The 13,888-nt window shown below is 44.7% G+C and overlaps 1 gene segment (V, D, J or C); it reads left to right on the top strand.

Annotated features, from left to right (window-relative positions):
* LOC120536424 overlaps positions 1-13,888 on the top strand; it is a 21,276-nt gene extending 7,388 nt beyond the window's left edge. The window contains 4 exon segments of the C gene segment in view: positions 490-840; positions 918-1,247; positions 6,697-7,047; positions 13,851-13,888. Of these exon segments, the coding sequence occupies positions 490-840; positions 918-1,247; positions 6,697-7,047; positions 13,851-13,858 (1,040 nt within the window).

The raw sequence follows: 13,888 nt of genomic DNA on the forward strand, positions 1-13,888 counted from the left end.
CCTAAAGTGTGTGTTTTAATGTTATTTATGCTGTAGAATTGGTGGTGATGGCCATGAAGAGTTTTATCTTTTAATTTTGTGTTTTCATGCAGTCTGGAGATGACAAAGTTTCTGATATAATAGGAGTGTGTGGCCACCAACACTGGACAACAGCAAACGACATGATAAAAATCTCCTTGTCGTTGACGGGGGGCTCCTCCTGCAGTATTTCCTGAATGATATTTTAGTGAAATGTCTGCGTTTGGCACATTGTGGGCACACGACTGGATGACGAGACGTGAAGGTTGTGTGACGTGAGCTATGGGTACATTTTTTATGGACGGTTTTGATGTCACTTGCTGTTGTCCAGCGTTGGTCACCATAGATGCCCAGTTTATCCTCAATGCTGTTAGCTCCATTCTTCATAAGATCACTGGGCTGTCGTGTTTCTCTGCCATCACTACAAACTACGACTCCATGACGTCTACTCTGCTCTGCTTTCTCTTCCAGCTGACAAGTGTCGTCCCCGGCTCTCCAATATGCAGGTTCACTTCACTAAGCTCGGTCAGCCCTGCACTCTGACCTGCGTCGTGTCAAACTTCTACCCCAAAGATATCGAGGTGCTCTGGTTGAGGAGACACAAGAAAACACGGATCACAGCTGAGACAGGGAGAGACTACTGGAGGCACAATGTGACACAGATTGGGCCATCAGTGAAAGATAACAGATACGCGGTGATGTCTCAGGCTGAATTCACACCTCAGCACCTGAGTGAGCTGGAGGACATGGAGTTCATCTGTCAGGTGCGCCATGAGGCTCAGACGCAGAACCCCATCGAGAAGAGCTGCTCAGTAATCTCAGGTGAGAAATGTTCACCCCCGATCACACTTAGTCATGTGACCCCCCTCCCTCACCATTCGTAGTTTCCTCCTTCTCAGGTCTGCTCTCCCGGCCCATCGTGTCAGACATTCAGCTCTCTGACTTTAAAGGACTTGGCCAGCCGTGCACCCTGTGCTGCTCCATCCAGGACTTCTACCCCAAGGACATCACAGTGACATGGAGGCGGGAAGGCTGGATAGGACCAGATGTCACGGATACAATGTGTGACCCTAACAGAGGAGAACGGAGCTACAATCTGGAGTCCAAGGCCACCTTCACACCCCACACTCTGATGGACCTGGAGAAGGCACAGTACGTCTGTACGGTCAACCATGAGACTCTGAAGGGGAAAGGCATTGAGAAGAAGACTGGAGAGCTGACCTTACCAGGTGAGTGTCCATCTGTCCATCTGTGTGTTTATAAGGGACAGTCCTGCAAGTAGAGATTACAAATGGCTTCTTAAGAGCTGTTACCGAGACGTTCTTGACTGTCCTTGAAGTCCTCGTCCATTTTCATCCTCGCTTGATTCACAGCTCTTGTCTGCCTTGATTCATTCAGGTGACAAGATGCCTTTGCTCTTTGATCTTTTATTGAATTTATTAAAAGTAAGTAACATTCCACACAATCAAGTCAAACTCAACAAAACTAAAATCAAATCAACCGCCACCCGTGAGAAAGAGAGGAAGGCCGACAGCCAAAGTGAAGCTGCTGAGAGCAGTAAAGAGAGAACGGAGTCTCTCGCCTCAATTTAAATGTTCATTCTAGAATGTTATTGATGCCATCCTGCCAGGTTTTAAAGACGTCCTTCACAGATCCTCGAAGTGACAATCGGATTTTCAAAGAGTTTCAAACAGTAAAGAACATCAGATACCCGCTGACTTAGAAGACGAGAGTTAGGATTCTTCCAGCTGAGTCACATAAGCCAACGTGCCACTAGTGAAGTAAAGGCAATGACAGTCTGTTTGTCCTTAAGCCCCTCAGTGAGCCCACCAAACACAGCTGTTAGGGGATTAGGAGGAATTGGGACCCCCAGGCTGTCTGAGAGGCATTGTGGTCCAGAATGATGTTAATTTGGGACACGTCACCAGAAACATGAGGTCCAGCGAGGCTGGGGGTCGATTGTGACGTTGGCAGGTTGGATCACAGCCTGGAACATCTGAACAATTTAAATGAGAGAGATGAGCTCAATAAAAGATTTTAAGTTGAATCATTGAATGCTTTGCACATACGGAGCTCGAGTGAATTCTGTGCATGGCTGCCTTCCTCTCCGTTTCTGAAATGTTGAGTCAGAGATCCTCTTCCTACTGAACTCTGGGGTCTTTGAAAGAGAGGGACTTTAAAATGTTTTTATATGTTAGAGAAATGCTGTGTGAGTCTCCAAGACTGACTGATATCTAATGTGGAACAGAAATAAGTGGGGGGTCAGGAAAAGTGGGCCGAGTTAGTTTAGCAAAGTTTCTCATTTGGAGATTATGGAGAACTTGTGTTCATGGGAGATGACATTTGAGTGTAATTGTTCATAGGATGCAAAGACGTTCTTTATGTACAAATCTCTAAATGTTTTAATCACATACACTTTACAAACATTCAAAACTGTGTACGCTTGAGAGGCTGGACAAAGGTGGTCATCATGTAGAGGCGTCACAGATAAAAGCTTCTCTGACTTGAAGTGCTTCCTGCATTGGTCCACATTCTGAGAGAGTGAAGCACAATTGGGTTTTAGTATATTGATGATAAGTCGTATTTACTGGGCTACAAAGTAAGGAATATAAAGACGTACTGCAGGATTTTATTTCTACTGCAGACCAGGCCTGTGTGTGTTCGTCTCTCTGTGTCCATGTCCAGGTTTTGATAGTTTGTATGTTTGTCTCCCAGTAATAAAACTGATAGTTAGGTAGCGCCATGCCACCTTCTGCCTTAGGTCTTTGTAGGGTCACCCTTTAAATGTGTGAAGTTTTCAAATTCTAATAAATGAGGTTATAATTGAATCTGATTTCTTAAAAAGAGATTAGTTAATGTATAAGGGGATAGAAGCTAAAGGAGGAGACTCTTCTTGATTGTGCTAATTCTCCCTGCTAAGTAAGATGGAGGGCAGACCATCTCTGCATGTCTTGTTTCATTTTATCAATGCAAACAGCACAATTATGTTTAAAGAGAGCTTTATATTAACTTGTGATGTTGACCTCTAGATATTGAAACTGATCTGCGATGATAAAGGGACGGTGTGCAATCTAATGCTGTTTGCTAGAGACGTCACGTGAACGAGCAGACTTCAGTTTGAATGAATTCTAAGTCCAGATATCCTTTGAAATTCTGTTAGCTCTGTTAGGACTGTAGGACTTGTGGGTCTGATATATGGAGTAGCACATCATCTGTCTATTGTGATGTTCTCTGTTCAAGTCCTCTGACAAACCCTTTTATCTCTGAAGCATTTCAAAGGTAAACTGCCAGTGGCTCGATGACAATTGCAAATAGCAGTGGTGACAGGGGGCATCCTTGTCTTGTACCGCGCTCAGGGTTCCCTTCATCCCAAATAAATCTTCCACCTTTTACTAGGCAAGGATCCTTAAGGACACAGAAGTTCATCCGTTCCTGATTCCCTGAAAGCTGGTTTACATTTTTTTATAAGAATACTGAGACAATGCTGAGGAGCCGCTCCATGACTGTCACTCACCCTGAGCCTGGCGTTGCACACTGCCAGCTTTAAAGGGCATCAAAATATATTGAAAGTAAATGAAGTAGAAAGGAGCCGAGTGAGAAAAGTGACACAAAGGGACCTGCCAGGGTAGCAGGCAAATGATGGGATTCTGTTTGTATCTGGCAAACGACAGACTGTGAGAATCTGGTGTCCACTCATGTGTCCATATCTGAGCAGACACCAGTTCACTGTGCCACCCTACTGTGTGTGGTCTCAGATCTGGACTCTCCATTCCAGCCATCTGATGAGCTCTTTTTGTCTTGTCCTCTGTGTGCTGACCTCACTTTCAGATACAACAACAGGGGTGACGTGCAACTGGACAGTAGTGACCTCAGTGTCAGTCGTCACCACTCAATGTCACTAAGCTGACTGTGGGTCAGTGTAGGAGTGCAGTGTTTGTTCTCAGAGGGGACACTGCAGGTAAAGAACAGAGTGACCAGCAGCAGGAGACGAGGACAGGCGGTCTGTCATTTATATAAAGTGTCTACATGGTCACAAATATGAGACAAAGGTGACCAGTCTGTAAGGACAACGCAATGGCTGCTCTTGTGCGTTTTGGAAGACATTTGCACAATAGAACCTGCTGTGGACACGTCTGTTGGTAAACTGAAGGCCGATTTCTCTCTTTTTAGTAAAGTTGATGGATTATTGGAGATGTTTGAGCAGTGAAGCGTCTTCTGATGTGTGCAGTGCAGAGTTTTACTCCTGGAGCTTTGAGTTTTATTGTAAGTGTCACCGGTGCAGTGCAGGTGGTCTCTTCTCATAGTTTGTGCCTCTTCAGGTGACAGGATGTCACTGTACTTGTTCGGACTCGACGCCCACTCAGTTGTGTCACCTTATAGTTGTGTGTTACTCTCAATAACAATTGCAGCTCATCGTCAGTCCACACAGTCTGGTTAATGTTTTTTGGATTTGTCATTGCTGTTCTTCACGTGTAAACGCACGTCATTGACGTTTTCCATCGTGTTCGTGTCGGTGGTGCTCCTCTCGTAAACGAGGTGAAAATGTTTGTGTGGACGGAGGTCTTGTTATGTGTGCCGTTCTGTAATGAAGGTGTAGTAGTGTGGACACAGCTACACAGTCACAGGGCTGAGGGTCCTTCAGGTGGGTCCGTGAACTCATTCATCTTCATTCAAAAAGACAAAAAGCTTCCGCACATCGACACAGATGTTCAACACATCAGCCCCTTCATTAGCGTTTCATAGCCTTCAACACGGTGACCCTCATATCAGACACTTTAGTGACTTTAAACAACATGGCATTTAACATGGAGGGACAACTTGGGGACATTAAATCAATAAATAGAGACATAAAGAAAGGAATTGTGACGTTAAGTGAATACAAATGGAATAAAATGTAAGCTTACATAGTTCATTAAATGTGCCACAAAATATCTGACTTTATTTGCTTATCTCTTTATTTTATTTCTTTCTTTATTTTTTTCAATGACATCTGAACATAACGTGGACTAGAACTTGAAATAAAAACAGTCATACGAAGACATCGTGATTGGCTGAGCGAAGCTCTAGTGACAGCAGTTTGGGCCAATCAAGTGATGAGCCGCAGTTGTGACTGTGGTGGACAGACGTGCAGGAGAACGTTGGCCAGAATGACAACATCAAGTGGCTGCTGTGACCTCCTTAGTGTTCTGTTTACACCGAATAAAAAAAAATGTCAGCCTAGTCACAGCAGCAAGTGTGTGTCGAGTGTCCACAGCCGCACCGATGAAGTCCTTCATGTCACATGTTTCGAGACAGTCACCAACGCACGACCCACCGTCACATTTGGGACAGTTCACGGGTGTTTGTTTGTTTTTTTTAATATTTTTTCTATTTCTTGCACACGAGAGGGTAGAATGTCAGTGCCAACACACACCATCAACGCACCTCTTGTGTTATCGTAGGCTACCACAGCACAAGACGTAGTGACGTCCACATTCACCGGCACCAGCATTGATGGCTGATCATGTTTTTCTTGTCCTTTCACTTGATTGCAGTCATTCTGCCTTTCCGCCACACACCTACTTGTACCTTCAGGTGCTGAATTCACCAGGCATATCATGGCGGCTCAGTCGTATGGTGACATAGGCATCAGTTTTAGTATCCATGTCACCGTCTGATGACCGATTCTCGTTGTCCTCACTGTCACTTGATTCAACTAATGGTTCAGTTTCTGCTTCTTCTAAACGGCCTTTACAGCATCTCATTTACATGCCATTGTGAAGGCCCCACCCAGCTCATGAATATTGATGAGTTACCATTGAGTGGCAGGACTCTTTGAACTGTTCATGATTTTTGTTGCAGCACAATGTTACTTTCACCACTAGATGGCAGTCACATTCTGTGCCAAGTGTCACTCAGCCCTAACGCTCAAGACAGGAGTATAACAACTAAATCCTGAGTGACAGCTGGCATTAACCATATTTACACAGAATTTCAATCCCACCAGGCTGTTGGGGTAACACTGAGCTCTAAATTCCTCCTCGTCCTCAGCAGTCTTCATCCCAAGTGTCTTCTGTAAATTGGTTCTTGATAGCTGAAGATCGACATCCACTCTCTTGAGATTCACCCATCAAAAAAGAGAAGTCGGTAAAGTCCACTCTATCGATTCTTGACCAGTTTGATTTCAAAGTGTAGTTCATGCTGTGTGTGGTGTCATTGGAAGTAATGAATGAAGAAATAAAATAAAGAAATAAACAACACAAAATGTGTGCTAGTGACACACACAAAATACATCCTTACACTAATGTACAAGTGTGTGGTGTGAGGACATGCGAGTGATGTCTACGCCTACGTGTCTACCTAGACCCTGCTCTTAACCGGCCATCTTGTGTTTTCCAGCCTTATGGTGTCCTCCAACTGTGTCTGATGTACAGGTGAGTGACTTTAAGGACTTTGGGCAGGCCTGCATCCTACGCTGCTCCATCCAGAACTTCTACCCCAAAGACATCAGGGTGACCTGGAGGAAGGCCAATGGGGATGAACAACAAGACATCAGAGTTGAGCCAGTCAAACCAGTGACAGGGGACAAGGGCTACAAAGTGGACACTGTGGCCAAACTCACCCCACAATCTCTGAGTGACCTGCTGGACTGTGTGTGTGTTGTGCATCAGTTCCTGACGGCCCGTTTTTGTCTTCCAGGTCTTGTTCTGAAGCCCAAAGTCTCAGATGTGCAGGTTCACTTCACCAAGTCTGGTCAGCCCTGCCAAATGACCTGCATCATCTCTGACTTTTACCCCAAAGAGATCACGGTGACCTGGGAGAAGAGACAGAACGGAATAGGGAGAAGAGTCAAGGCAGGGTCAGAGGAGTGGACGGCCACGGTGTGTCAGTTCGGGCCATCAGTAACAGATACGGGGTATTTACTACTATCTCGTCTTGAGTTCACCCCTCAGCCCCTCAGTGACCTGGAGGGCATGGAGTTTGTCTGCAAAGTGAAACACATGAGCCTGGAGGAGGAGACCATTGGAAGGATCTGCTCAGAGACTCCAGGTGAGAGAATCCTCATCTTCAGCCACACTGATCATAATGTCCTCTTCACTGTTTTCTGTTTCTGGTGGCTTCATAAGTCTGAGATACCACAAAAGATTTTTCTTACCTAATGTTATCCCACCTGACGGTAGTCTGAACATTGGATTGAGATTCACTTTGCATACAAGGCTACCTGAGAGTTTTCAAAAAGGTCGTAGTGAGAGAGCTGCTTGGTAACTTTCACAGTTTGGATTCTTTGTGACAACAAACTGCCGTCCCCTCCTCTGTCCCACTGAACAAACAATCAAACGTCTGTGCCTAGAGGTGTCCCTTACACGGTGACGGCTGTTTCAAGTGCTGAGCCGATAACTTCATGCAGTGCCACCTTCGGATACACAAAGCTAATAGTCGAGCAAAGTGACGTGAGAGCAGCATAATGAGAAGGGAGCGCCCATGAGAAACAAACAAAATGAAGTACAATGAAGATAAAAGAATAATAATAATAATAATAATAATAATAATAATAATACAGACTGATATAAAGACAAAAGGTGACAGTCAGGAGGTGACACACATCACACATCATCCTGCCTCACCATCAGTACTCATTTGGTCTTGTTGAACGTGGATATCTCCAAAGCCAGCAGACAGGAGGTGCGTTTATATCACTGGCCGTGTGAGGGACACGTCAGCTCTTCTCAGCCTTCCTTTTCATGGTTTCAAGGATCGTCTGAAAACGTATCCAATGGAACAGGAATGAGTGCGACTACAGCTGATGGCAGTTTAATGGACGAGAGCAAAGGAAATGAGGACAGTGCAGGGAAGTAACAATCTATACAGTATATAAGATAACAACAATAATAATAATAATAATAACATATTTAACAATAATTATTATGTATATAGCGCCTTTCCAATGCTCATGACACTTCACAGAAAGAGGCAGCAGGTAACACTGGATACAAAACACTAAAACAGATAAATACCGGATATACAAATCATTAAACAGAGTAAAAGACAATAAACCATCCATCCATTATCCAACCCACTATATCATAACTACAGAGTCACGGGGGTCTGCTTAAGGCCAATCCCAGGCAATGCAGGGCGCAAGGCAGGTACAAACCCCAGGCAGGGTGCCAGCCCACTTCAGACAATAAATCAGAGTAAAATACTAAATTCTATGCTAAAGGAAAAGCCTAAGAAATGACGTCATTTGTGATATCACACACACACACACACACATTCTCCTGAGTATCTGCACAGAGAGGTGAACTGAATGAAGAAGCAGAATGTCAGGTGAAGGTGAAGTCCTTCCTGGTCAGACAAGTTTTCAGTTGCTTTATAAAAGAATGGATGGAGTCAGCTGACCTCATTAATTTCGGGAGGTCATTCCTGAGTCAAGGCACTATACAGCTGAAGGCCCTGCTGTCACCCATAGAGGGCAGGTTAGAGTGGGGTACACCAAGATGGCCAGAATCAGAGGACCTTGGAGGGCACACAGGAGCAGAGCGATGGAGAAGGTCACTGCTGTCCTCCGATGTGAGGCCATTTAAAGCTTTGTGGGTTGTTAATAGAATTTGATATTCAATCCTGTAAGACACGGGGAGCCGGTGGAGGTGAAGCAGGATGGATGTGATGTGCTCGCTGCTGCCAGTCTATGTTCAGAGTCCTACAGCAGAGATCTGAATCATCTGGGGCTGTGATAGAAGATGAGATGGGACACCTGCCATTAGGGAGTCATGATAATCGATGTGGGATGTGATAAAAGCAGAGACAAGGAGAGGAATGAGCGGACACGAGATATGTGACGGAGGTGAAAGTTTCTCAATGTGGCTTATATGGGTACAATAAGAAAGGGAGGAATCAAAAATGACACCAAGAGACCTTTTACCAGAAGAAGGTCTGATGAGACCACCATCAAGAGTAACTGAGGAGGAGCTCATGCTCTTAAGCTGCACTTTAGTGCCAATTTGCAGGAGTTCGGTTTTGTTTCAAATTCATTTTAAAGAGTTCTGCTCCATCCAGGTTTTTATTTCATAGAGGCAAGCTGTGAGCTGAGAAAGCCCTGATGGAGTTTCACTTGAAACATTGAAATAGAGTTGAGTATTGTTAGCTAAGGTTGGAAGGTTTGGGGACAAAGTCAGAGGGGCGAGAATGCGTTGGTTTGGACATGTGCAGAGGAGAGATGAGGGGTGTATTGGGATAAGGGTGATAAGGATAGAGCTGCTGGGCAAGAGGAGAAGAGGAAGGCCTAAGAGAAGGTTTATGGAACTGGAGCAAGATGCAGAAGATAGGAAAATATGGAAAAAGAGGATTTTTTAGTTTGCATAAAAATGACTACTTAGTCCATAGCTATGAATGATATGGCCAAGGGGAAGCATATCGATACAGAAGAGCAGAGGGTCGAGGACAGAGCACTGAGGACCCCCTTGTGTGACCGGCGCTGAGGTGGACTTGCTGTGGCCTTACACTCAGATAGGATGTAAACCACTGGAGACTTCCATCATGTTCTCCATTCTAAACAGTGCAATGCCGTGTCTGACCCGAGTGTCAAATGCTGCACTAAGATCTCACAGAATGAATATGCTGGCTTGTCCAGAGTCTGCTGCCATTGGCAGATCATTGGTTAACCTGACGCAGGGCACGGCTGTGCTGCACTCTGAAGCCACACTGAAATTAGGGTTCCATCAAATGATTAGAAGTTAAGTAATTGGTGAGTTGAGAGGCTACAACACGCTCAATAACTTTTGACAGAAAAGGTAAGCAAGAAATCGGACAAACATTGTTAAGATTGTCAGCATCAAGAGCAGACTGGGGTTTCAGAGGTGATTTTCAAAGTGAGCAGCACAAAGTCGGTGTCAGATGACGTGTTTCTTATTGTCGTAACAGTCAGGATTAGGGCATGAAGACAGGATTTAAGACGTGTGGTGTGGATGGGGTCCAGCACACAAGTAGCGGGCCTCATCTTACAAAGCAGATGTGACTGGTGAGAATTTAGAAAGGGAGCTGGATGGAGTGGGAAGACAGGGAGAGATGTAAATGGATGATGGATGATGGATTTATGTTAGCTGAATTATTTAGATCTTTAATTTTATTGTGGAAAAAGTGGAGGAATTTCTCACAGACCACTAGAGGAGGTAACTGTGCCAGCTGCAGGCTGAACGAAACCCTCAGGTGATCATGGCCGGTTGCTGTTATTCTGCCTTAATGTGAGTGCATCCCTGTAAGCCCTGTGATGGTCAGAGAAAGTCTGGACGTGAACAGTGAGGTCAGTCTTACGTGATATTCTCTCATGGCGTCCGCCAGCTGCCATAACTCTGAATTGTGCTTAAAGGAAACCTCCTTAAGCTTTAAAGGAGCTGTTTTATCAAGGGCTGAGTTCTAGTAGTCAACCAGACTGTCTAGTGTTGATGGAATAGATGAGCGAGTGATTCAGCTTTGTTATCATCATTCAGGTACAATGAAATGTCGTTATCGCATACCTGATTTCCACTTCAAGTTGGCAGTGCCAGCCTTTCAACACTGGTGAGACGAATCCTTGCCCATGCAGGTCCCCCTTTGCTTGCTGCTCTTTACTCTGCCCAGTGCCATCCTACTGGTGCTCTTGTCCCAGGTGGCCTTGTATCAGCCTGGCATCCCTTTTTTAATTCATCTTAGGGTGCTACTGAGACAACAAATACACAAACATCTTAATGGCCGCTTAAGAAGCAACAGGTAAAACTCGACTGTTCACATTCCCTTTGACTCTCCCCTTTCCTTCTGTCATAGTGCTGTACGAGTCTCGCCCCTCAGGTTTGCTGGTTTATGTCATTGTTGTTTTATGGGGGCATTCTGCTTTAGTTTAGGACTTGTTATTTCACTTTCATTTTGGTGTTTCTTTATGAATGTTCTGCCACTGCTTCAGGCGTGTGGGAGGAACGCGAGAGGAAAGGAGCAGAAAATGTAAAATTAGTGAAAGTCAAGCAAGAGTCGAATCCTGGAGGTCAAAACGAGCAAAGGGAGAATCGGAAAGTCAGCCGTGATGAGTAAAGCACTGAAACGATGAGAACAGCGAGAACGGTTTATATGACATCAACAACGTAATTCAGTTTGATCACATAAAGAACACGAATCCCAGCAACTGACTTTGTTTTTAAGACTCAACTTTGCTAATCTTTCGTGTTTGTTTAACAGATTACAGTCAGTCGGTCAGTCGGTCAGTCAGTCAGTCGGTGAGTCAGTCGGTCAATCAGTCAGTCAGTCAGTCAGTCAGTCAGTCAGTCCATCGGTCAGTCAGTCAGTCAGTCAGTCAGTCAGTCAGTCAGTCAGTCAGCCAGTCGGTCTATCAGTCGGTCAGTCGGTCAGTCAGTCAGTCAGTCAGTCAGTCACTCATTGTCCAGCCCGCTAAATCCTAACACAGAGTCATGGAGGTCTGCTGGAGCCAATCCCAGGCAGCACAGGGCACAAGGCAGGTACAAACCCCGGGCAGGGTGCCAGCCCACCGCATTATCAGATAGCAGGAGAATAGTAATTCCTAATGTAAGAGGATGATTTTGTGTTTTTGATGATGTCAGTCAAGACCCTCAGGTAATCGTCAGACCCCAGGCGCTCTAATGGTCTTCTCTGCAGCGGGTGTTGAGTTGGCAGCACATGAAGTATAGAAAGTTATTTGAGGCCTACCAAACGTACCGTATGTGCTCACGTGTAGGTCGGCTCTTGAAACTCGACACATCGATCATAAAATCAGACCCCGACTTATACGCCCGTTCAGATCTGCGACACTTCACTTTTTTTGTTTTTTATCATCTTCTTGCTCCTCTAATCTCACATCAGTTTCTCAGACACACTGAATTTTGTCTCAGCAGCACAGTTTCCAATTTCTTTCGCTACTTCAATGACTTTTAATTTCAAACCGGCTTCATATTTTCTTCTGATCGAACGCTCCATCGTAGGTAAGAGATGCTCTTACCATAAAGGTGTGTGAGGGTGTGAGATACAAAAAGCACAAAACGGTGCAAATGTCACTTCAGAATGGTGCGGGTATTAAATACCGTGTGGTCACGTTGGCACAATAGAGAGACACAGAGAGGTGAGGAGGACACGCTGATACGGCGCATTACCACACACACATAGAAAACTAAGGCCGTGTGCCCGGTGGTCCCTCTCTCAGGTGGCCGTTAGCGTATCACAATCTCTTGGACCAGCAGGGTGTGTTTTCTGTATTCGACTCTTATGACCGACATTATAAAATACCACAAATTATAAAGTAAAATCAAGTCTCGACTTATCCGCGAGTATATACGGTAATCACCAAGCTGGCTCAAATCCTAACCAGCCTACCAGGTAAGATACACTTTAGGGCCGCCCAGGTTTCTACTTTATTAGACTGATCAGGTGTAGACGGCCAAACAGGCTTTTATTTCAAATGTTCAGAAATATTAAAGTAATCATCGTAAAATATATCCTAAATTCCACCAGAGGGAGGATGAGCCTGTGGTTTAGTGTGTTATGCCTAAGCGTCCCAAGGCACAAACGTCCCAAAAGGAACTTCAAAGTGCCCACTACAGAAGGGTATATACTGTACCTCCAAACCACAACTAAATGAAAGGAAAACACAACATCTTCAAAGAAAATTAAAAAGGTTTATTTTGCACAAGGTGCTGTTTCACAGGTGAAGTTCCACGAAGCACAAAAGACGTCAAGGATTTGCCTGAAACACAAGGCCACTCTGGTGAACAAATCAGAAAGCTAAGCACCAAAAACAGTCGAAATGCAGAAGAAGAGGTCAGAAAATCCAGCAGAGCGACGCAAAAACAGAAGAACTCACAACGGGTCCACTAGCAGGTCTGAAATGAACCCCCGTGAACTTCGTGAGACCCTCCAGATTAATTGGCCAGAAGGCGGTCTCTGGTGGTGATTGGCAGGTGGTGTCCCCACCTCTTGGGAGACCACACATAAAACACAGAGAACATAACGCAGGCAGCTTACATATGGAGACACAATGAAAACAAATCAGTTACGCAAATAATTAACAAAGGCAACGGTAATTTAAATAAAAGAGTCAAAGAGGAACAAAACTGACCTAAAACATGAATTGGAGCCACAGTCCGGGAGGCCGAAACATGACAGACCCCCGTTTCTACTCAAGGGGGGCTTCCAGACACGCCAGCCCCCTTCATACACTCCATACGCCCACGTGGGGACACGAAGGGAAACGACTCGAACCCGGCTGGGTGGATAAGATGAGCAGACTTGAACCAGCGAGAAGATTTGGGCAGCAGATGAACGGGGCAGTCGACCGCCTTCTCAGTGTCCCAGCAGGGCAACCAGTACAGGCTGGGCACTACCTGCTGGCGGCTCGGCCCGGCGGGCACACAAATCTGTCCGACAGGCACTTCCTTCTGGTGGCTCATTACTTTTGTTCTTCACTCTCCTCTGTCATTTCGTATGTTTGTGGCTTTTTGTCATTTATTTCTTCTTATTTCAGATATTTCTCTCCTTTGAATTAAAGTGCGTATTTCTGTACCTCAATTGATTTACTTTCTTTACATTTCTTTTTGAGAATTCTCTCAGTTTTTGTTTTATTGATGGTTTCTGTCTGCCATGGTTTGTTTTTTAAGTGCATTTGAGGTTTTATGTTCTTTAATTTTCCTTTACATCTAATTACTGACCTTCTTTACTTCTAGTTTTCTTATCTTGATTATTAAATTCACTCTTTTCTTGAATTACAATTTCTTTTTGGTTTCTACATGCTATTAAAATGTGTGGTTAACAGAGATTTGCGCTTTCTTTGATTTGTAACCTTAACTTTTGTTTTTATTTTTTTTATTTGTTATACTGAGAGAAGTGAGTTAAGGATGGAGCTGCCAGTCGAGAGGAG

The sequence above is a fragment of the Polypterus senegalus genome, chromosome 10 (assembly GCF_016835505.1).
Source record: "Polypterus senegalus isolate Bchr_013 chromosome 10, ASM1683550v1, whole genome shotgun sequence".
In the NCBI taxonomy this organism is placed as follows: Eukaryota; Metazoa; Chordata; class Cladistia; order Polypteriformes; family Polypteridae; genus Polypterus; species Polypterus senegalus.